Genomic DNA, 23,624 nt, shown 5'->3' with positions numbered 1-23,624 from the left:
CTACCGGTCACCTGTCATACTTAAGGACACTTCTTTTGGGTTTAAACCTTATTTGAACTATCGTGACTACAAGTCACAAATTGACTGACTAAGTGTGACTACAAGACACAACTTGAAGGTTAAAATTACAGTGTGACTATAAGACACAACTAGAAGGCCTAAGCATGACTAAAAGACAACTGGTTGATGTAATTCAATAATTGAGCAAAGAAGCCCTAATGATTATTGATTACCAGTCACTTGTACAATAAATAGTGTTAATCAACATTAGATGAAAATGTTACCTCTCAAATGGTAACGACCTAAATGTTGACAACGCACTCATCGGACACTGCAAACCAATCGACAACGTACAAAGGTCGCTCAGGTGAGCGAAAATATTTTCCCTCTAGCAATCGTGTTGCTCCATGAACCAAATTTGTATTAAATATTTCAGTGGTTGTTTTAAATTCATGTATGTGTATCGGCGTTCATATTGTATATTTAATTTGGCTAGATTGAACTTTACCGGTACGCAGTTGTTTACCACTATCGACAAAGCGGGGGTTTGGGGGCGGTAGCCCCCGATACTAAGGAAATATATAGGATAAAAGGATTATAAGGTGTTGCGTTAGTTGTTATGTGTTAGGTGTTAAGGATTAGGGTTAGGGTTAGGGTACGCTGTTTGATGTTAAGTGTTGCGTACCGGTAAAGTTCAATCGTCCCTTTAATTTGCCTGTAAATAAGAAAAGAAGCACAATCCATAGTCAACCTTACATTTTTTAATTACGTTCAAATATATGAATCATAATAACAACAGTAACAGTAATGATGACGTCTACTGAACGTGACTCTGTTCGCGGCGCTGTCGAACGACGTCGCGCCAAATTCACACTATGTCAAGCGGTTTAAGAGCTCAAACGTTTTGCAAAATTAAATCCAGGAGTTTAAAAAAAGCATGGCCCCTATCGACAATATCTGTCAACCGATCTTTTTTCAAAATATAAAACAAAACAAAACAATAATGCACATTCATGTTATAGAGTAATTAAGTCCCATATACTCCAAAATAGTATGCAAGGTGTGTATATGAAACTATAAATGAATGCATGTAAGTGCACTCTTATTCCTTGTGAATATATCAACCAGTTTTGAACAAAACAATTCATATGTTTTTTACACAGAATGTGGGTATTTTGTATTTAACCTCGAGCAGATAAATGGACACATCTGGGAATATGATTTAATTATCTCTATGTTTACTTATATAAAAAAAATAATTCATCTGCAAGCATATCTTAACATCCTAACTTTCACTTGGGCTTATTCATAACGTTCTTAGACGCGGAGCAATTTATTGTAGTATGAACAACAAAGCAGATTTTTTTAAATTAAAAAATTCTCGCATTATCACAGAAGCATAACAAGTCATAAAGACATTGAATAATAATCAATAATTATGCTCCAATTAAACAGATTAGCGGTATTGCTAAACGCATGTTGACAGACCCTGTGGTTTTTAACATCGGATTTGGTAAGACAATAAACTAAAAAAATCATGAATTTTGTGTGAAAAAGCGACATGTTTTAAAAAAGGACCGTTACGAGACTTGCAAGGTAACTTCCTTTGTATGTATTTTTTCGAAGCCATGTAAACAATCACACGTATTTTTTTATTTTCATTTTATAGCACAAGTCAAAATATGTTCATCTTATAGCACATGTCAAATTATGTAAAATCTTAAATAAGAGGTTATGCTATTACAAATTGAATTCAACTTTATTTACGCGATCAATAGACACATGTTTAAAGGAATGTCTGAGAAAAAAATCCGCAAGAGTTGCAAATGCACTTATTAATAGTGGAATACCGTATTTGATGTAAAGGGAAGTCATTTCCAATGAATGTCATCTGTTTTTAAAAGTGTTTATAGCACATTTATCACAGATGTATCCAAAAATTCCATAACAGGCAAGGCAGTTTTTTATGCGGACGCTTATTTTCCAACACAATTGGCGCCATGGCAGTTGCAAGTGAACCCATCTCCGCAAGACCCCACTGGCTCGCAGATTCCTGGAGAAATATACGTGAACCATTTAATAAACAGGAAATAGTAATGCTTATTGCACGAAACATCGCAAAATAAACAAAAACCAGCATTTTATCGCACGCTGTTCCTTATTTCACGCGTAATACAAAAAAAAATCGAATATTCTCGTTTGTTAATTAAACATGTTTGAAATAACAATTCGATTGTTTAAATTCGATTCCCGTTATTTAAATGACAGAACTAAACATGAAATGTTGAATAAATTAAGTTATCAAAGTAAAATGTCCATGTCAGCAAGGTTGAAACATAATTGACATAGCCAAAAAGCGTAGGTCGGCAAATTTATTCGCTCTTTAACTTTCTTTAATATACTCGAGACATGTGCCACCGTATTAAGGATGTTACATTGCAAAAATCTTCACCCTCGCTTTGCAACATACCTTTTCTTGTATTATAAATTTAATGTTGGCAGTAAAATGAATACTTATGAAATGTAGAAAATTGATCGCAACCATAAGCTGTAATACATTTGTACAAAAAGAGTTAAGAATCTGACCATAAAATAGTTGAGGTTCGGGCTAACGAAAACAAACAACTTTTTTCTTTTACGCCGGAAAACGTTTTGTCAGCACTTTTTTCGCAAAGTAAAAGTGCTTGGTTTATTAAAAGAATGTTATAACACAGATCTGTAATTTATTTTTATGTTACACATGTTTGATGACAGGATTGCTCACCAGAAGACCTTCGGAATACATTAAAAGAATATATTTTACTATGAAAAGACAGCTTGCATCGGATGCTAAATTATATTAATTGTAACGTATATCACAATGGTCAAAAGAGACAATTTTCCCAATAATGTTTTCTTATTCGAATAAAAGTCCATGACATAATGATTTGTCTACCTTTCGATGGGTGATATAACGTGTTATCACGGTAGAAACAAACGCATATCCAGTAAACAAGTACATGCATATTCTAATGCAATTGTATTTACCCAATTATTATCAAAGAAACTGACAAGAAACTAGAAAGAATACATACACAATGACAAATATCACATATATTTAATTAATGCAATCCATATATATTACATATCATATGGATACTTTTTTAAATATTGGCATACATTGATGCATGTCAGCATAGATTAGAAAAATTATTTTTAACCCAAAGTCAAAAACGAGATCGCTGTCTTTTTAGCAAGTACATGTAGTCATATATAAGCTCATATAAAAAAGGTATTTAATAATATAATTAATTAAAACGATACAAATAAAAACAAATTCTTACCAATTTAATCATAATGTACGCGAAGGTATGAATTTGCTACGACATGCGTTAGTTGTAGGTACACATGTGCATTTGTAGATGTGCCTGTAAACTATGCGTGTAGGCACAACATTGTGTCTGTTAACGTACGTTGTACCCGTTGGTAAACCTTATTACTTTTAACCCATCTGGTACGGCATAATATTTACAACATACACTCAATTGGTTCCTGTAGGTCATTCTATGTACTATGCACGTTTTGGAAATGGAGGGCTCCCGCTTTGATCGTTGAAAACGCTTTCATAATATAAGAAAGTAGGTACATAATAAAATTGCTTTTCCCCCAAAAAATATCAATAACGGACAAGTACGGCATGTGAGATATCACCACCCTTGTATGGTCGACAAATTATTGGTTTCAATGAACAAAACGTAACGGTATAGACAGTTACCCGGATGTCCGGTAGCACGGCCGGCGGGCACTCCACCCTGCACCCAGGCGCATGTCGGGTCCCCGAGTTCAGCTCCGTTAGTTTTGCCGTCGCCGTCACTGTCCGCCATGCACAGGGCCTTGGTCCAAGTGTGACCGGCGGCGGAGAATGCCTTTAAACAACATTACTTTATGCATGGAGGTTATTTGCTTTTTTAATTCCGACCTATAACAGTGTATGTACTTCAGTCACATTGAGGCGGTCATTTAACCTTCTGACACTATAGCAGTACATATGGCACATATAAATACCATTGTCTTGCCTGTTTCAATCAGAAGTATGGTGTGAAGTGTCTTAACCGAATTTTCATGACCAATCGCCAGGCAGGGAATTGAACTTACGAACCTACAGTCTAGCGACCTTCCGCATGATCGCTTTTATTTAAAGATGCGCATACCGGGACGTCTTAATTTATCCAAACCGGTACAAATGCCAGACACTGATGTTAACTGTTAGCTCGACAACTACATAAACATTAACACAAATTGCTTTATGTCGGTCAATAACATCAATTGAGGCAGCGATTAAAACATGGCAGCGATTAAAACAATGTCAATACAGTTATCACACATGTTGATTGCAGTAACTCACATACAATTCTTACTTAAGTCAACTGGTGTGTTACTTATTAATCAGATATATAGGCCAAAGGCCAAAGTCACGTTTGAGAGAAAATGTAAAAGATATACACATAGCTTAACTGGAATGTTACTTTTTAATTACTTGGTTAACAGGTCAACGGGAGAGCATGAACTCTGTATAAATCAGACCCAAACCTAAATTGGCGAAGTCAAACTTCAGAGGTACACATACTCTTTTGCGAGTCAAAAACTATAATAGACTGACGTTGTTTTATTCCTCAAATATTCACACGTTCACTAGACTTTTCATATTAGGCATACTGCATTTCGCACAACGCGTCGTCAATTATACAAAAATGCATTCATAGCAGTACGTACCTGTCCGAATCTGTTCTTGTTTATGGTGTGATGATGAGGGTCATAGTGACCTACAGCCTCCCATATACCGCCTCCACAGGGGTTCGGCACAGAGTACCTAGTGAGCAGAAACACACAACATTGTATTCGAATCGTCAGATTACATATGTCATCAAATATGATATTCCCATACATTGTTGTGCAGTCTTTAAATGACCGATACAGGAGTATTAGAGATCTTTTTAGGTCACTTGCTTTTAATGAAAGACGTTCCGATGTAAATAAGAATTTCTCTTCTGATAATGTTTTTGGACTTTCATAATGACTATATTGTAGATTCTAAAACTCGCATTCACATATGGCCTTTATTCAACACGTCGCTCGCACATGAAAGAAATGCCGCTGCTAGCATATGTAGATACGATATTCTTAATCAAAAGACCCTTTTTTACAGGTGGTTAGCTTGTGGCTATGATATTATATATATAACAAGGTATTGAAATTAAAATGACCCGAAATCAGGGTGCATCGCTTTCAACAGCGGTTGTGTAGGCTTAGACAGAGTATTTTTAATGATATTTTTATGGTCAATACACATTTTATATTCTATTATAAATAGAATACTTTTTATTACTTAATGTTATAATTATATGTATTATCAAGTATCCAAGTAAATATTTAACAAGGTTTTATATGCAGACAAGAAGTTAGTTTATAAGACGAGTCAAACTGTAATTTTTAAAGTTTATATAACATAACAACATAGAAAACTCACAGCGCGCATTGATAAATTACCAATTTTTTAAAAATAATTTATCGCAACGTTCACCCCTTCAAATAAAAACAAATCGTTGGACAAAGACTCACCCATTAGGGAAGGAATCCCGATAGTACGGATGGGCAGAAACTGCCCCCAGAAGAACAGCTATAAAGGCGATTATTTGCATCCTATCCCTTCTCTTGCTCCGAAATGAATACTAAAATAAATCGTGTCGTACCCTATATATTTATATCTAGAGGTCGAGATTTCTGTGACAACTAACTAAGGCCAATAGAATTTCATTTTAGTTGGCTAATTTTTTTATCTATTTTTATGTAACACTAAATGTGTAATTTTGTCATTGTCTTCATTTTAAACATTAATCAATGACAATAAAGGTCACATTTTATTATGAATTTCACTGGTTTATATTTTCGAGGTACGTGGTTTGAACATGATAAAATACTTATATACATATAAACGGATAATACTACTTATATAAGGAAAAAGTTCACAATTATTTGGAAATTTAAATTTTAAATGTCGTCCAACAGTCTTTGGTTTATGAAAGTGTTTTACATACAGCGGAACTCTGGACATAAAACTTAGTATGCACGGTGTTACCGACTTGGAACAGTCAATACAAAGCAATAGGGGTTTAAACCGGTTTAAAGGCCAACCACTTCGCACGAGTAATCCAGAAAGAAATACAAATAATAAAGGTGTCACAAGAAGAATTAGTAAAAAGAGTTGCGTTTAGCGTCTTATAACATAGTTTTGTTGTTAAATCTAAATATGTATACTAAATCATTTTCCATACTGGAAATCGATATTAGTCTTAAACGATCTCCAGTCGTAATACTACAATGGAAAGATACGTGCATTCTATACAAAAACTATTGTTTAAAAAGTGTTTGGCCTTAAATAGTTACGCCATATTGCAGATATATGAGATGAAAATTATAAACCATTACGCAATCTCAAAAGTTAAATGTCTATCAGTGCACAACATATAGAGGACTCCCACGCTTTAAACTGACTACACGACGTATTGGTTGACCAATGCGTTTAGCGTTGACGTCAGACGTAAATAACACAATGTTAATGTATTAGGGCTCGATGTCATCCTTCGTTTGGTGACCTTTTTTCCAAGCACATAACCCTTCAGATTTTCGGAAATAATCTCACATATTCAGTTATTATATGGCAAATAGAAACCTTTCATGATTGCCCATTAGTTATCTTTACATGAAAATATGCGGCTACACCAACTACTACCAAATGCATATTCACATATGGTTACTGAATAGCTTGCTTTGTTTTCAGATAGTAAGTTAAGTTATGTGGCAGACACAATTATCCCTCAAAATTATCGACAAAGTACGTATTGTTGTTGATCTCATAATAACTAACTCCAAACCAATGCAGGCTCGAAGGCGAAGACCAGAGCTTAAATCATTTTTATGCTTAATATTTGTATGTGATTTTTACTTTTTGTATCGGAAACAGGCCACCAGTTTTAATTAAAATACAAGCGGATATTAGCAAGACTCTCGCTCAGAAATGTTTCCAGAGTTGCATTATTCCAATCATCGTTTATATTCCTTTGTAACTACATTATGTACCATTAAAGTTGGCAAATTAAGTTTACATTTATTTTGATGTGCCCTCATCACGTTGAGATACTTATCGAATAAAATCCTAAGAAACGAACATTTGATTAGATATCGTTAAATATGGAGCGACCGAATACATGTTTATGTGACACAGCGAACACACCAGTTATGTCTTTATATTTTGTTTTAGTTACCTTTCTTTCAAGTACATTTAAAACAAAGAGAGAAACAATATGCGAACAAGTCCCTTTAAAACATTATCCCAATTATATCCAGATACTTAATGGGAATATTTCACAGATTTTTTTAATAAAAAATGTCATAACTAGTATTTCCTTTTAAAAAATGCATCTATACCATTTGCTATAGTTGTCAATGTTCATGCTTACAACACAAAATTATTTATAAACAAGTTTGCATACCGCGAGACTCGAACCCGGGACCATAAGAGGAAAAATCGTACGCACGTCCACTGCCCTGCGTAGGCTACTTTGAACAATCTGAAAAATGCGTGTATTTTAAATGTTCTATATGAAAACCTTCACATGAGGCTTATTATTTTACCGATTTTAAGTAATTATAGTCCAACAATCAACCGCTCTTTTAAATATTGTTTTCTTCGTTCCAAGTTTTTTGTTTTTATTTCAAGATATGTATACATTCTGTTTTAGTCTATCAAATTGTTATTGTTAATTTGCTAAACTGTGAACAAATCCCTTTAATAATAAATGCCTGCTCACACGCCTCATTGTACACGTGTAGGCGTACTGACAGCAAATTGATACCGAAACATTAAGCCCAATTCATAGTTGTTATAAACTATTAATAATGTGTAAATTAATATATAATGTAGTGCTATGTTGTATCCCTACAATTTGCAATTACATCTTAGCGTTGTAACAGGTTAAAGCCCTAAATGCTTTGCATTGAACGTTCGATGGCAGTGTTGATGATTGCCATATGTTGAATGTTTGTGTTATATGCACGTTGCCCTAAATACAAGAATAGAGGGTCTTAATCAGAATTTCTATTTTCTCTCCGTTACTTAAGCGAGACTTAAAACAAACCATGATCAGTAGCGATGGCATAAAACCTTTTCATACACCTAATTGAGAGAAACAGTCTTCAATCCTTTAATCATACACTGTTTCTTACATAAATTATCTTTATTAAACCCCTATTCCCCTAAAAGGATACATTCACAATATTTTTTTCCCACACCAAATCGTGCTGACAGCTGCATCCCCAAGTGTAAAAAAGACCTGAGTGTAATAAAGCATCATTGAAATATACAACGGTTTTTTTTCTGCACTTACGCCTACTATGTATCTTCACATACGATATAGTTTGTGTCAATCATTGCATGAGTAGAAATCACGATTTGACCGCAATTACACTGAAGTTAGGACACTCTAGATTTTATAAACGAGTTTATAAAGTCAGGAAATGGCGATAGCACACCACTCCCATATGCGAACTAATTATTGATCCAATCACATCATTCACACGACACAATAAAATGATCAGTTGTTCGGTTTACTTTGAGCACCCCCATCACGAAATAGAATACAATAAAAAACATAATATTAAAGAAAAAAATAAAAGAGCAGCAACACTATACACAAACACACATATATACGGCAAATGTATGTTCACACTTCAAACAGATTTCCGACTTAAGCGTTGATGTGATGATTAATTATATATATATATATATATATATATATATATATATATATATATATATATATATATATACGGGATTCACTCATGTGGTTCATCTTACATAAAAATCTTATATTATTAGCCACATATAAAAGCTAATATAAAACGATCGTATACCAGAGGGGAAAAATCAAGTGTCAAACAAGATGGCGACGTCCAAGCCGAGATAAGTATTATTCACCGTTGTGTAGCGTTTATTACTTAAATTTTTTGTTTAAATACCGCTAACATTCCAGCCATATCAGCAAGAAAGAGATTAGCGTTTAGTTCGTATTAATATTCGCTCTATATCTCGACTTTACTCGCTACGAATTTTCTTAGCAGGAGCGGTAATTTTGTGATTCCGCCCAGCATTTTTTTAGCGAGATAGGTGGAGATATAGACTTAAGAAAATTCAGCGGGACTTAACATGAAAGTAATAAAGGGTATAAAACGGTAACATGGAAGTAGCCATCTTGTTTGTCACGTGATTTCCCCCCTCTGTATACTTTGGACATAGCTTTATAGTTTATGTTTGAGTCGCTATGTTCCTTTTCTCTCCAACGTGCTTTTGAACCAAAAAATCTTTATCTTCTTTTATTTGAAAAGAAAGATATTTGAAAACAGAGATATCAAAGTTGAACCATCGTGTCTCATTCAGTAGTTTATTTGTATGTTCCATACAGTACGTTCTGAATAAGTAAGCTGTAAAGGTCTGTAATAAAAGGTAGTGTTCTGGATATGGTGTCTACCCCGAGTTGTGGTGCCAGCTCCGACTCCTTTTAAAGTGTTTTCAGATTTCCCTCGAACAGTATTCCTTTTTTTTTCTTTAAAATTATTTACAATCATTATTCGATGCAATCGAGCAACATCAATGATTTGCACTTATGCATAATTTGATACTCGAAGACCGACTAGCAACAATATCACAAAAAAATAAAAATCATTTTTAAGTACAAGTTTTTATTGTTAGGCACATACGCACCAGATAAGTAAATTGTGTTAATAGCACGTCACGGCTGAGTTTGGGGATCCTGACGCTCCGGAAGTAGTCCGCGTCTTTCCTCTGAGTAGGTCGGGGCAGAAAAGTAGTTCCTTATGTGCTCATACGCCGTCAAACCGGTGATGATCCAGGCAAGCAGCCACGAAATAACAGTCAATGCGAAACTCGAGCCGTACGCTGTATTAACGGTTAATTTAATGTCGTCTGCGTAAACTGCAAACGCTATCATCAGAAACAGGCCTACAATTACAAACATGATAGAAATTATTATAGCGGACGTGTAAGAAATGTATTGACATAAATATTGGCAAAATGTGATAGAAAACAATAACTCTTGTTGAGCTGTATTTAGGTAAAGTTTTGTTCTTTTTTCAATTATTTGTTTTCAATTAAGACTATGCTCTGCATTATTTATTTTTCAGTTCTGTGCGTTACGGAGTATAGCACAGAACGTATGTCTAAACATAACGCACCGCACAAAACAGGTATATGTGCGGTTCGTTCATGCGTGTGGTTGTCACGTGAGTGATGGTCACTCAGGTGGACATAGGCGGGAATTTGCACGGGGTGTTCATTGTTTGGTCAGTTCTACGCTAGACTTCGATCAGTAAACTTTTACTTTTTTAAAATTCGAACCGCATTAGTAGTAAATTGGCTCAAATGACATGTTATGTTTGTTTGACATAATGTTAAGTTACATGTTAATATTGGTTGTTTTCAGGTACAGTTTTCCAGAGTTATTTTACATTGGGCTTCTGATGAATTTTTATCTCTGGTTTTTACCCTGGCCTTGAAAGCACCAATTAAGGACACAATACTAGAAGTGATGTATACACATTATAGTTATAATTTGTTATATAATTTATAGATCGAAAATTGTCCTGTTAAGGTTGTACTACGATTGTACTTGATTGCTATATGATACGAATATGTAATATTCGTGGATGTGTGTTGTCAATAAACTGATCGCAAGCCTTGCCCAATGCAAAACGTGTTGTGTTTTGTGCTTAGTTGTGTGAAGACTATGTAATTACAGTGGCGTAGCCACACCCAAATTTTAGCCGAGGCAGTATCTTAGGTCTTTCTAGGGGGTTCCAAGGCATGCCCCCTGGATTTTTTTTATACCTAGAACGTCTCTGGTGCGTTTTAAAAGCCATTTAAACCACATTTTATACCTTAATTATCGGAATCGTGGACGCTACATATGACCGTTTAGTATCAATAAAGTTAACAAAAAATCTGCTACGCCATTGCATGGAGGATTGTGACCATCAATTGTCATATAATGTTGTCTTCTCCTTCCACTCTTATATGCTCAGTGATATTTGCAGGTGTTTAAAGACTATGGCATATCAGTTGAAGTAAGGATGGTTTGGAAAAGTATGGTTGGAGTCATGTTTTTTTTTCTTCGCAAAATTGTTTTATATATTGTATATGTGTGGTCTGCACCATAGTTGGCCTCATTGTTGAATTGTTCAACTGAAGTTATTAAATTGAAATAATTATCTGCCTCAACATGAACCAATTGTACTCAATGATAATATTTGATCATAGTGCCTAAAATTCATTAAATTGCCTCAATTTCGAGTAAAGATTTTATTTTTTGACATAATTTTTCCTTTTTTCCTTGTAATCTAAAAATTGCTCTGCAAATTTTAGCCGAGGCAACTGCCTCGGTGTGCCTCAGCGTGGCTACGACGCTAAATTATATAATGGCATCGGATAAAAGTTGTGAACGGGTAAATATAGGCATTTAATATTAAAACGGATGACAACCATTGTCGTTTTAGACTTTGAATCTGACAATGCGTCTTAAGTTTTTCTTTCCTCAATAATATGAGCTGTGTGGACATCGAAGCAGGAAAAAACATGCCATCGGTTAAATGAAATGGGAGACAACTACCGAAAGGAGTTTGAAAAATATTGTGTAGAGTAATTAAATTACCTCCCATGAATGGTGATACCACCGCCGCGATGTAAAACAGCACCAAGTCCTTGTAAACGTACGTGGACAATACGTGGAAGCCAATTGTGGACAGCATGGAAAACATTCCCAGAAACATCATTGCTCGAACCGCACCGAGGTCGTCTGTAGAAAGACAATAAAGGAGCGAAAAGGATCTTATGTCATATGCGTCCATGGTAGCTTCCTACCAGCCAGTGCACAACCCCAGTCTGGTCAGGGGATCTCATGTCCGCTATAAATTCAAATAAAGGTACCGTGTTCATAATAGCGAACAGGTGAGCTTCTGCACAGACTTCGCGTATGCACAATCTGGTCTGTAGCTACGCAGGTTGTATATGGCATGATATCGATTATTGCAGGAGGCGGCTGAATTTGCCTTGATGCAATTGTTTGGTACCATAGAAATCTGACAGCCATGCGGAATGTGTTATCAAATAACTCGTGCTATGCACTCGTGCTTTTATCGATACGCATCTAAATATCCGACTGTGGGTTATTCGTCAACAAACTATGAACTACAATTATATTTCTTAACCATGTTTCACAAAATAGTATAGTTATGGTGATAGTGTAATTTAAATGCATTATCAATTTACCTGAATAAGGAAGATAATAACACGAGTTTCCCGCGCAAAGTCTCCATATGCCTACGCTACCGTTGTTTGTTCCGTCCCTCATGTGTTGCCATTGGTTCATGGCCATTGCCAAAATTACCAGCAATAACGTAAATAACGTCAGCGACAAAACAAGGATACTCCGCCATTTTGATAAAGCCATGTGTACTTTTTCAATGTAAAATGAATCTATGAGAAGATTTTGAGTAATTTAACACCGTTCTTTATCACGTGGTCTGTTGAGTTAGACTAATACTGTGGCATGGAATTTTGTGTCCATTTAAGACACAGCTGGCAAAGTTACTAAGAATATAATCCTATAAAACAATTACTTCCTATCAAGTGATACGCTCTTCGTACCGATTGTTATCGCTTTCTTTAAAGAAGCATTGCCATTCACACACGCGCCTTTCATTCACGCCGCATGATGCCTTTTTTAAACAATCTTTCATCTTAAAATATTTGATCGTGTATGCATTAAATTATATTCATTAATTTGACCAAAAATGAGATTGACTACTTGGAACCTCTGATAACAAAAACAAATAAAACATAAACAAAGCTTTGCAAAAAAAGGTATGTATTACATGAAAAATCTCAGCTAATTGAAATCAAGCTGGCGTTTGTAAAGTATGGCTGATACATCGTTTCGCTTTATATAGAGAAACACCAATCGAAATGGACACAATAATTAATCATTTGGAACTCTTCCATTGACACTGCGGAAAATACGTCTATCACTTGTTAGTGATAAAAGAAATACTCTTTATAGTTAAAAATGCTAATTGGTCGTGTTGATCACGCGGTAATTTTTCTTGACTATGTTTTTATTTTCGATGAATCTAAACATGGTTTTTACAAAGACACAAACATTTGTTAATGAAACCCTTAAAACCCGATTACATTGGATATACTATGGAGATATCCGACGGTGATCGGCACTTAAAGTAGAATTAAGAGTTATGGTGCAATTACGTGACATCGGTGCACAACCATATACAAAGATAAATTTTAACGATGAAAAATATCCGCACATTTCGCATACATTTTAAACAAAGCAAATGTTCACATTTGAAGATCTAGATCTGATGGTCCTTAAATAAAAGGGGCATCAGTAATTAAGGGATCATGGTGTGCTTTGCTTTAACAAAAACAATCAAAAAAATGCATACATAAATGTACACGGTATTTTGAATGTTCGTCCGGTACAAAGTATATTATCAATTTTCAACAATAAGTCGCATAAAATGCATGTGCATATCGACAAACTAGTAGTACTTTTCCCGTAATCCCGAAACGTGTCTTATAATGACAACTTAAAGCGGTTGTTTAAATTTCTTTATATGCATATAAAAACATGTTTACGCCTTTAAAGTCGTTAAGTCTTAAAACTAATTATTCTTAACATCCATGCTTATTAATTGAATCATTGTACCGTGTACATAGCCCTTAAAATTTAACGTGTAAGTGAAGGAAAACAAACACACGTGCTTTCGGAAACGTTATCAGTTTCATTTCCGCGTGTTCTTATTCTTTGCAAAAGCAAAAATAATGAATTCTTAGTAAACTTTCTGTACAAGCGTATGATGTGAATAATGAAGTTTTCTGAAAATGAACTGTTCTAAATCGTGTACTATTAACCCATTTATGCCAAATGGACTCTCCCATCCTTCTAAATTTGATCAATTCATTCTCCAAATTAGGGATGTCTGGTATATTTATTTCAATTTTTAGAATATTTGTTACAGAAATTCCTTGAAGCAAACAGCATAGACCCTGATGAGACGCATCATGCGGCGTCTCATCTGTGTCTACGCTGTTTGCCAATGCCTTTTTTCTAGACGCTTGGCATAAATGGGTTAATGATAACAGCAATGACGCATGTAATACTTTCGATCACATTTAAAACGCATTTAAACATTCGCAATAAATTATTATAAGTCTGAATACAATTTGTCTTTGTCTTCAAAAACTGAATTTGAAGAAGAAATAAAAAATAGCCGAACGCCAAATTGCTTAATCATTTGTATGATGACACTGAAATTTAAAACAATTAAAGGTTTATTAAAATATCACGCATGCTGTTTAACGACAGCCATAGTTTATATATTACTTTTTAGCCCAAAGATTTCCATATAATGAATATTTCAGGTTTGCAATGCTATACTCTCTTAACAAATCAAAACAATCGATTTTAAGACATTTTTTTATATTAATCTGTACTTGTTGTTGGAATAGCATTGATTTGTACTACACATCACTTTTTCGCTTGAATGTTTGAGAATTCATGAGAAGACATTGACAGTTGGCGGTTTACCTTCAACTTGGGAGGAGCCGGTAAAAAGCAATCTCCACGCAGAGTTGTCGTTCCTTGCTCTCAAATACACCTCTGCGAAAGGCTCAGCATGCCATATTGCCCAGAAACTGGGCAAAACCGAACAAACGCATTCAAAGTATATTTGATTTGGATTTTTTAGGATCAGAGGCGTAAAATAATGAAACAGGAATTTTAAATTAACGATACATCGTGCAAAAACTTGCGAGTTTTAATGCAACTCTTTGGAACTATTTTATTGCCCATTTACGCAGATGGAATCATTCCACGCACTTCACAGATGTAAACAATTGAACATAATTTTTATTGAGTGACGTTAGGCATTGCTTCGACGTATGTATGTATATAGGTTTGTTAACATAAAAAAAACATATCCATTGTATAATAATGAATTAAGACTTAAATAAGACATTATGGTATGAGATGGTTTTCTTTAATGCAGTGAATGTAATGTAACCGTCGTGCAAGAGATGGTTTAGTATACTGTAACCTCCACGATGAACGCTTGGAATGATCATAACATGAATGAGACGCTTTCATGAAAATAGTCCGTTCTGAGCCCATCACCGAGGTGAATGTAATGTAACCGTCGTGCAAGAGATTGGGTAAAAAGATGGCCATACAACTGTGAATATTGATTCGCGTCGAGTTCTTTCTTACATATCTTAGGTTTTTGCTTGAATTTCTATATAGGTCAAAATAGGTTGAATATGTGACTTTTTTACAATCCATGTTTGTAAGCTGTTATGCTAAAATGCATCTTTGAAGCTCCGTTCGCCGTTAGGCTGTAATTTTAAAAGTGCGAACGGAACATCCTTTTTGTTAGAATGGAAACATATTATCCTTTGCCAATCATTATCTCTGAAAACAATGAAAAAAAGCTAACGATTTTTCTTTAAATTAAAACATGACATATATTTTAAAGAAGAATACATAATAACATGGACGTGTGTATGAAAACCGAATTCAAATTTAGAAGACTTCCGCTTATCTGAATTGCCCATCAGATCACAAGTGGTATATCCGATATATTCACATTTCGCCATCTAGATGTACTTAACGCTTAATGTATTGTAGTCCATCTGCGGATATATATACAACTTGTTAAAGGGGGATGAGTTATATTGTTACATAATATGCCTTTAAATGATTTAATGATATTGAAAATAAAAGCATTTTTTGAATGGCGATGCTGCTGCTGATGATGCTGATGCTGATTATGCTGATGATAATAATGAGAAGGAGGAGGGGAAGGAGGAGGAGGGTGAGGAGGAGGAGGATAATAATTGTGACGTTCGCAGCGATTTTGGGGGTTGTTGCTCAAATGACGTTGTTGAGAAAAACGCAATTTTTAAATGTCCATTAGGTTAGGGCCGATAACACATTTTTTAAAGCTCCAGTTCCTATGTAAACAGAGAACTAATGTTACACAAGGTATTAAATTACATATTTTATGACTGCGATATCGACACAGGACCTCACAATATTGTGTCGGTTTTGCAAAATGTCTTTGTGTAAAAATCAATAGCAGCATCGTAAAACTGGTAGTTAATTCAAATAAGTTTACAAAAAATATGTCATAAAAAATCAACGCACAACAATAACTTATCAAAGCATTCAATATCATATTAATTGTATGATGTTTTTTATGAGGTTGAATCCCTTTCGCGTGCATGACAGTCAATATCCTGCCTTACAATGCCGAGTATCAAATCGTAGCATTCATGGATATTCAGATGGTAGTGAAAATGTTGGGAGAAAATAAAGGCGATGATTCGGATTACTCTTGTCATGATTAAGTCCTCAGATTAACTTAAACATTTTGCCACATCTTCCATTGGATGTCCTTCTCAATTCACCAATAACAAAAAAACTTGAAGAATTTTTTGAAAAGGCTGTCAGCATTTATATTAAAATCCTTGCAGTGAAGCTGTTAACGTTACTAATATTTAAAAAATCTTATTTTTTACATTATTCAATCAACATTTATATTTGGTTGTACAATCAGACATACTGACATGGCAACACTGACAATTCGATTTGTTCTTCTTATTACATGTAAACAACGACACAGACCCAGTCAAAACTACTCAGTTTGAAGAAAAGCAATTGTGTAACGCTTCATTTTGTTTCCCATATGTAATAAGTAAAAACAAATTGCAAGCAAATGCTTCTTTACTGGACAAGGAAGGACTTGTTCGATTGACAAAACAAAACTACGACATAACAATATACAATTTAATGAACAAGTAAACGTGGTCAAGCTCATTGAACAATAAGCCGACAACAACGCACTACCATTACCTGGCAGGCCGCCACTTGTGAGAAAATTGAAAGTTATATTACTGCCCTCATATACAATTCAGTTAGACATTTTTGTTCTTTTCTTCTAATTATCTATAATTTGATGATATAATGTAATAGTTACTATGAGCAAACATATAATGGATAATTAGTATGCACATTACGACGATAAGAATATGTTTGTTGTTGTCGTTGATTATGACGTTAATTATTACAATGTTAAGGATAAACAAAACGACGACAACGATGGATATTATGACGGTGTTGATGGTGATTACACCTTTAACGATGATGTTGATCCTCTGAGGGAAATTTTACCGAAGAGGAACACACCGCTGAAAATAGTTGTTTTGATCATAAAAATGACGAAAACTCTTGTGATAATTACTTTCAATCAACATTAATTAAAATTTACACAAAGTGAAATACTTGTATATGTGACAGACCGCGCCCGCATTCAATCATAAGACATCCACATTGTTATGTTACAACACCTTGCATACGTGCGCCTTTAACTGATATTGCGACCACACTCGTATGGTAGAAGTTTAAATGTAATGTCATTTGTTTGTTGACAGTACACAATGGTGAACGCCGCACAGTTAAGCTCCTCGGCCCTTTACTTCGCGGCTTCAGCGATGTTGACCAGCATTGTGTCGGTGTCAATAGATACGTGGAAAATCACAAACACTATCCCTTAATCCGGGAACTTCCGACGGGGCTTGTGGCGGGCATGCGAGAACGAGATCTGTGACCGACTGCCAGACACAAGTCAGTAGTATCACTTATAAGGTTGTCTTTAGGTAATATTAGTATTTTAAGAAGTAACATAAAGTATAAGTAGCAAGTAGGTAGAAGTAGTAGTAGTAGTAGTAGTAGTAGCAGAAGTAGTAGTAGTTGTAGTAGTAGTAGTGGTAGTGGTTGTAGTAGTAGTAGTGGTAGTGGTGGTAGTAGTAGTAGTAGTAGTAGTAGTAGTAGTAGTAGTTGTCGTAGTAGTAGTAGTAGTAGTAGTAGTAGTAGTAGTCGTAGTAGTAGTAGTAGTAGTCGTAGTAGTAGTAGTAGCAGCTAGTAGTAGTCGTAGTAGTAGTATTTAGTAGTAGTAGTAGTAGTAGTAGTAGTAGTAGTAGTAGTCGTAGTTAGTCGTAGTAGTATAGTAGTAGTAGTAGAAGTCGTAGCTACGTAGTAGTAGAAGTAATATTAGTAAGTAAGTAGTAGTAGTAGTAGTAGAAGTCGTAGTCGTGTAGTAGTAGTAGTAAGTAGTAGTAGGTAGTTGTTGTAGGTAGTGTAAGTAGGGTAGTAAGTAGGTAGTAGTTCGTAGTAGGTAGTCAGTAGTAGTAGTAGTAGTCAGTACCGGTAGTAGTAGTAGTCGTAGTCGTAGTAGTATTAGTAGTAGTAGTAGTAGTAGTAGTCGACAGTAGTAGTAGTAGGTCGTAGTAGTTAGTAGTAGTAGTTAGTAGATTCGTTAGTAGTAGTAGTAGTAGTAGTAGTAGTAGTAGTAGTAGTGGAAGTAGTAGTTGTAGTGTTAGTAGTAGTAGTAGTAGTGGTTGTAGTGTTAGTAGTAGTAGTAGTAGTAATAGTAGTAGTAGTAGTAGTAGTAGTAGTAGTAGTAGAAGTAGTAGTAGTAGTAGTAGTATAGTAGTAGTAGTAGTAGTAGTAGTAGTAGTAGTTGTAGTAGTAGTAGTAGTAGAACTCATGCAGTAGTAGTTGTATCAACAGTAGTATTAGTATAAGTATCAGTAGTAGTAGTAGTTGTTGTAGTAGTAGTAGTAGTAGTAGTAGTAGTAGTAGTAGTAGTAGTAGTAGTAGTGGTAGTAGTAGTAGTAGTAGTAGTAGTAGTAGTAGTGGTAGTAGTAGTAGTAGTAGTAGTAGTGGTAGTAGTAGTAGTAGTAGTAGTAGTAGTAGTAGTAGTAGTAGTAGTAGTAGTAGTAGTAGTAGTAGTAGTAGTAGTAGTAGTAGTAGTAGTAGTAGTAGTAGTAGTAGTAGTAGTAGTAGTAGTAGTAGTAGTAGTAATAGTAGTAGTAGTAGTAGTAGAACTCGTAGAAGTAGTAGTATCAGCAGTAGTATTAGTGTAAGTATAAGTAGTAGTAGTTGTAGTAGTAGTAGTAGAAGTAAGAGTAGTAGTAGTAGTGGTAGTAGTAGTTGTTGTAGCAATAGTAGTCGTAGTAGAAATATAAGTAGTTGTAGTAATAATAGTAGAAGGAGCCGAAGTAGTTTTAAATAATTGTTCATTTTATATTTGTTCCTCAGAGTTTCTTTTGGTGGTTCGCGTCTTCATGCTTCTTGGGGTTCTTGATTTGACTCTCAGTGTGGTGGTTCAGGTAGTAGCTGGGCGGGTCGTAAGTTCAAGTGCCGTGCTGACCCAAGTGGGGACGATGGGTCCTTTCATTGCAGGTACGAACGTGTTTGAACCATTCATGAAAATTAGCTACGTTGATATTTATTATTTTGAATTGTTATGGATTAAGTTATTATTTTTTGCATTAAAGATGGCGTTGAAGAGGCATTTTATATGGCTTTCTTTCCTGTTTAATAAAAACTAAACCGATTTTTACTTCGTATTTTTTTTCCAAAATATCCTATTAGGAACGTAATTGGCATGTTGGGATATTGTATAAATATATGTTGATCTGATTTCAGGCTTATGTTGCATGATTGCATTTGCCGTGTACAAGGACAACATCAAAGTCACTTTACCGTTCGGGTAAGGAGTGTGGATCCGGATTTGTGCTGGCGATTGTCTCGTGGATATTAGCGTGGCTCTCGGCATTGCTCGGTTATTATCGGAAGTCCTCGGACGGTTCCGAAGAAACGAAACGAGAAGTATCCGGAGTATCAAACGTGACGTATTCCACGGCTCCTTAGACAAAGAATAAATAAAACTTTGTTCTACGTGCTCGATGAATGACTATGCTGTTTATTGTCCGAAATACCGAAATAGAACGCACACTAATCTTCTGAATGCTCATAAATAGTATCTATATATAATTTAAAAATATATAATATCAAACAATTTGTTTACAAACATCATCCTTAATTTAAATCAAGTAAGTCATTATATGAGCCGTGTTGTGAGAAAACTGGGCATAATGCATGTGCGTAAAGTGTCATCCCAGATTAGCCTGTGCAGTCCGCACAGGCAAAATAAACGACACTTTTCGCTTAAACTAGATTTTCGGTAAAAAGGGACTTCCTTTAAACGGAAAATACCATTAAAGCGGAAAGTGTTGGACTGAACAGGCAAATCTGGGACGACACTTTTCGCACATGCACTTTGCCAAATTTTCACAGAACAAGACACATATATTTGTAATTAATCTTTTATTGACTAAAGCTCGTCCTTATTATTCGTGTTCATGTGTGCTACTTACTTTGTTTATATTTAGTCAGCTATGAAATAGTTTAATATTCATATTTCTGAATTTGTATATATACCTATATGTATGTTCACATTTTGTGTGTCTGCTAACACGTTTAATAAAAAAGAATGCGGCACAATACTGACTTAGACTACTTCCCGGGGAAGCATGATGTAATGTGTATATTGGAGTAACGTATAACGTAGGATGATAACAATTGCAAATTTACAACTTCTTAACACTCACAGTATTTGTGCATGAACAACTTCAGTATTTTGTATCAACACTTGCACAAGTTGGACGAAAGTACTTAAATTGTGGGAACTTTTTATCGCTTAATGTGGCCCAATTCAAACCCCTCATAATTAAATGCAGAACACTCATATTACAATGAAAAGAAAAGAAAACTTTATATACATGCTTAAAGCTTTACCAATCTAATAATAAACATAATATTGATCAGAAAAAATCCAAATCTATGAAACATGGTCACATTTTAGAAACAAGAGAGCCAAGATGGCCCTAGTTCTCTCACCTGAGAGCAGTAGGTTCATTCAATCTTCACAAAATGTCAAACTTGACCTAGATATTGTCCAGACAAACATCCTGGTCAAGTTTCATCATTATTTCATCTGCGAGTCATGATCAAGGTACCTATGAACTTTCATGATCCTAGGCGTAAGCATTCTTGAGTTATCATCCGAAAAGCATTTTTGTAAGTTGAGTCACCGTTTTCTTGACAGCCATTGTGTGAATACGTATTTTGGCACTGTGACCTTGACCTTTGACCTAGTGACCTGATAATCAATAGGGGTCATCTGCGAGTCATGATCATTGTACCTATGAAGTTTTATGATCCTAGGCATAAGCGTTCTTGAGTTATCATCCAGAAACAATTTTACTATTTCAGGTCACCTTGACCTTGACCTTTGACCTAGTGACCTGAAAATCAACAGGGTTCATCTGCGAGTCATGATCATTGTACCTATGAAGTTTCATGATCCTAGGCATAAGCATTCTTGAGTTATCATACAGAAACCATTTTACCATTTCAGGTCACCGTGACCTTGACTTTTGACCTAGTGACCTGAAAATAAATAGGGCTTATCTTCGAGTCATGATCAATTTACCCATGAAGTTTCATGATCCTAGGCATAAGCGTTCTTGAGTTATCATCTGGAACCATTTTACCATTTCTGGTCACCGTGACCTTGACCTTTGACCGAGTGACCTGAAAATCAATAGGGGTCATCTGCAAGTCATGATTAATGTTCCTATGAAGTTTCATGATCCTAGGTATAAGCGTTCTTGAGTTATCATCCGGAAACCATTTAACTATTTCGGGTCATCGTGACCTTGACCTTTGACCAAGTGACCTGAAAATCAATAGGGATTATCTGCGAGTCATGATGAATGTATCTATCAAGTTTCATGATCCTAGGCATAAGCGTTCTTGAGTTATCATCCAGAAACCATTTTACTGCTTTGGGTCACTGTGACCTTGACCTTTGACCTAGTAACCTGAAAATCAATTGGGTCATCTGCGAGTCATGATCAATGTATCTATGAAGTTTCATGATCCTAGGTATAAGCGTTCTTGAGTTATCATCCGGAAACCATTTAACTATTTCGGGTCATCGTGACATTGACCTTTAACCTAGTGACCTGAAAGTCAATAGGGGTCAACTGCGAGTCATGATAAATGTACCTATGAAGTTTTATGATCCTTGGCATAAGCGTTCTTGAGTTATCATCTGGAAACCATTTTTCTATTTCGGGTCACCGTGACCTTGATCTTTGACCCAGTGACCTGAAAATCAATAGGGGTCATCTGCGAGTCCTGATCAATGTACTTATGAAGTTTCATGATCCTAGGCCTAAGCGTTCTTGAGTTATCATCTGGAAACCATTTTTCTCTTTCGGGTCACCGTGACCTTGATCTTTGACCCAGTGACTCGAAAATCAATTGGGTCATCTGCGAGTCATGATCAATGTACCTATGAAGTTTCATGATTCTAGGCCTAAGCGTTCTTGAGTTATCATCCGGAAACCATTTTACTATTTCGGGTCATCGTGACCTTGACCTTTGACCTAGTGACCTGAAAATCAATAGGGGTCATTGATCAATGTACCTATGAAGTTTCATGATCCTTGGCATAACCACTTTTGAACTCAACCAAGATATCCTTAAGACAAACATTTTGACAAAGTAACATGAAGATTGGGCATGATTGTGACTTCTACAGTGTTTACAAGGTTTTTCTTTTTTTTGACCTAGTGACCTAGTTTTTGACCAGGCACAATTCAGTTTCGAACTTGGCCGAGATTTCATTGGGACAAAGCTTCTGACCAAGTTTCATGAAGATGGGACAAGAAATGTGGCCTCTAGAGTGTTTACGAGCAAATGTTTACGGACGGACGGACGGACGGACATATGACGGACAAAGACCGGCCACAAAAGCTCACCTGAGCAATAATGTGAGCTAAAAAGCAACATTTCATCATTCTAGTAACCACATTCATTTTTAAAAATAAATAACCCTTTAAAAGATGATGGCAGTACAGCACACAATAAACGTTTACAACTATAAGAACCGTCCACGTATACTGGCTTACATTAACTCAAGAGTCTATGCAAATAATAAGAATACAATTAGTCACCAAGTAAGAACAGTTAAAGGCCTTCGATATAGTTTACAAGATTCCAAAGCTCACAATCCCGTATGGAGCTTAGATCGCACTTCCGCGAAATGTCAAGCGGTGATAACGGGTTGACTGGTGAATAGACATTACCGCAGCCAGCCACACTTTAGCCAGTAATTTTGTCTAGGAAACAGTCATTATTGCATAAACTCTATCTATAATGCCCTCTGGTGGGGTGCAGAAACTTGGCAAAATGAGGGCTTGAACGGAAGAAATCGTGCATTAACAGTTATGTGTTTTTCATATCCATAATCTGGTCCACACGCAGTTACTTCCCTTCTCCAGCCTTCGACGACTTTCCAAGCATAAATGGGGAACTGAATAAGCACCAGTTTCCTCATGCATGCAGGGATAATAGCAATGCCTATTTCAATCCACTTTTCAACTTATACCATCTGCACTCTCTTGACAACAGCTTTATTGTATTGGCAACGTCAATGAAGTTAAAAGGTTATTTACTCAACACTTTAAAAAGACTATGCTGTAAATTTAAGTGATTATGTACCTTCAACGATCCTGCTGTAAATTCCAA

At 35.5% G+C, this 23,624-nt stretch overlaps 2 protein-coding genes and 1 long non-coding RNA gene across 5 annotated transcripts; 1 reads left to right on the top strand and 2 right to left on the bottom strand.

The window, feature by feature from the left end:
* Positions 1-746: 746 nt before the first annotated feature.
* LOC127871683 (temptin-like) lies at positions 747-5,765 on the bottom strand. Its single transcript, XM_052414816.1, has 4 exons — positions 5,599-5,765; positions 4,753-4,849; positions 3,755-3,905; positions 747-2,053 (listed from the first exon to the last, which is right to left on the bottom strand). The coding sequence occupies exons 1-4, from the start codon at positions 5,676-5,678 to the stop codon at positions 1,977-1,979; spliced, it is 405 nt and encodes a 134-aa protein (XP_052270776.1). The 5' UTR covers positions 5,679-5,765; the 3' UTR covers positions 747-1,976.
* A 1,764-nt stretch (positions 5,766-7,529) lies between these two features.
* Positions 7,530-12,774, bottom strand: LOC127871681 (lens fiber membrane intrinsic protein-like). Of its 2 annotated transcripts, XM_052414814.1 has the most exons (4): positions 12,377-12,774; positions 11,760-11,903; positions 9,797-10,054; positions 7,530-7,607 (listed from the first exon to the last, which is right to left on the bottom strand). In XM_052414814.1, exons 1-3 carry the CDS (start codon positions 12,555-12,557, stop codon positions 9,825-9,827), a joined length of 555 nt encoding a protein of 184 aa, XP_052270774.1. In that variant the 5' UTR covers positions 12,558-12,774; the 3' UTR covers positions 7,530-7,607; positions 9,797-9,824. The 2 variants fall into 2 exon arrangements, with proteins under 2 accessions (XP_052270774.1, XP_052270772.1); XM_052414812.1 differs by lacking the exon at positions 7,530-7,607 and having other exon boundaries at positions 9,755-10,054; positions 12,377-12,773.
* Positions 12,775-15,167: 2,393 nt separating this feature from the next.
* LOC127871687 (uncharacterized) lies at positions 15,168-19,981 on the top strand. 2 transcript variants are annotated; one of them, XR_008045508.1, is made up of 4 exons: positions 15,168-15,334; positions 17,612-17,804; positions 19,281-19,424; positions 19,671-19,981. It is a non-coding gene; the product is annotated as an uncharacterized LOC127871687 (long non-coding RNA). The 2 variants fall into 2 exon arrangements; XR_008045507.1 differs by lacking the exon at positions 15,168-15,334 and having other exon boundaries at positions 17,524-17,804.
* The last annotated feature ends 3,643 nt before the right edge of the window (positions 19,982-23,624 follow it).

This window comes from Dreissena polymorpha, chromosome 3, assembly GCF_020536995.1.
Source record: "Dreissena polymorpha isolate Duluth1 chromosome 3, UMN_Dpol_1.0, whole genome shotgun sequence".
NCBI classification, from domain to species: domain Eukaryota; kingdom Metazoa; phylum Mollusca; class Bivalvia; order Myida; family Dreissenidae; genus Dreissena; species Dreissena polymorpha.
This window is presented reverse-complemented; position numbering and strand designations above follow the sequence as displayed.

Coding starts and splice junctions, on each gene's coding strand:
- LOC127871683 (XM_052414816.1), bottom strand. CDS start 5,678: ATGCAAATAATCGCCTTTATAGCTGTTCTTCTGGGGGCAGTTTCTGCC. Junction 4,850..5,598: donor CGGGATTCCTTCCCTAATGG/GTGAGTCTTTGT, acceptor TCTGCTCACTAG/GTACTCTGTGCCGAACCCCT. Junction 3,906..4,752: donor ACAAGAACAGATTCGGACAG/GTACGTACTGCT, acceptor TGTTGTTTAAAG/GCATTCTCCGCCGCCGGTCA.
- LOC127871681 (XM_052414814.1), bottom strand. CDS start 12,557: ATGGCTTTATCAAAATGGCGGAGTATCCTTGTTTTGTCGCTGACGTTA. Junction 11,904..12,376: donor TTATTATCTTCCTTATTCAG/GTAAATTGATAA, acceptor GTCTTTCTACAG/ACGACCTCGGTGCGGTTCGA. Junction 10,055..11,759: donor GGTATCACCATTCATGGGAG/GTAATTTAATTA, acceptor TTGTAATTGTAG/GCCTGTTTCTGATGATAGCG.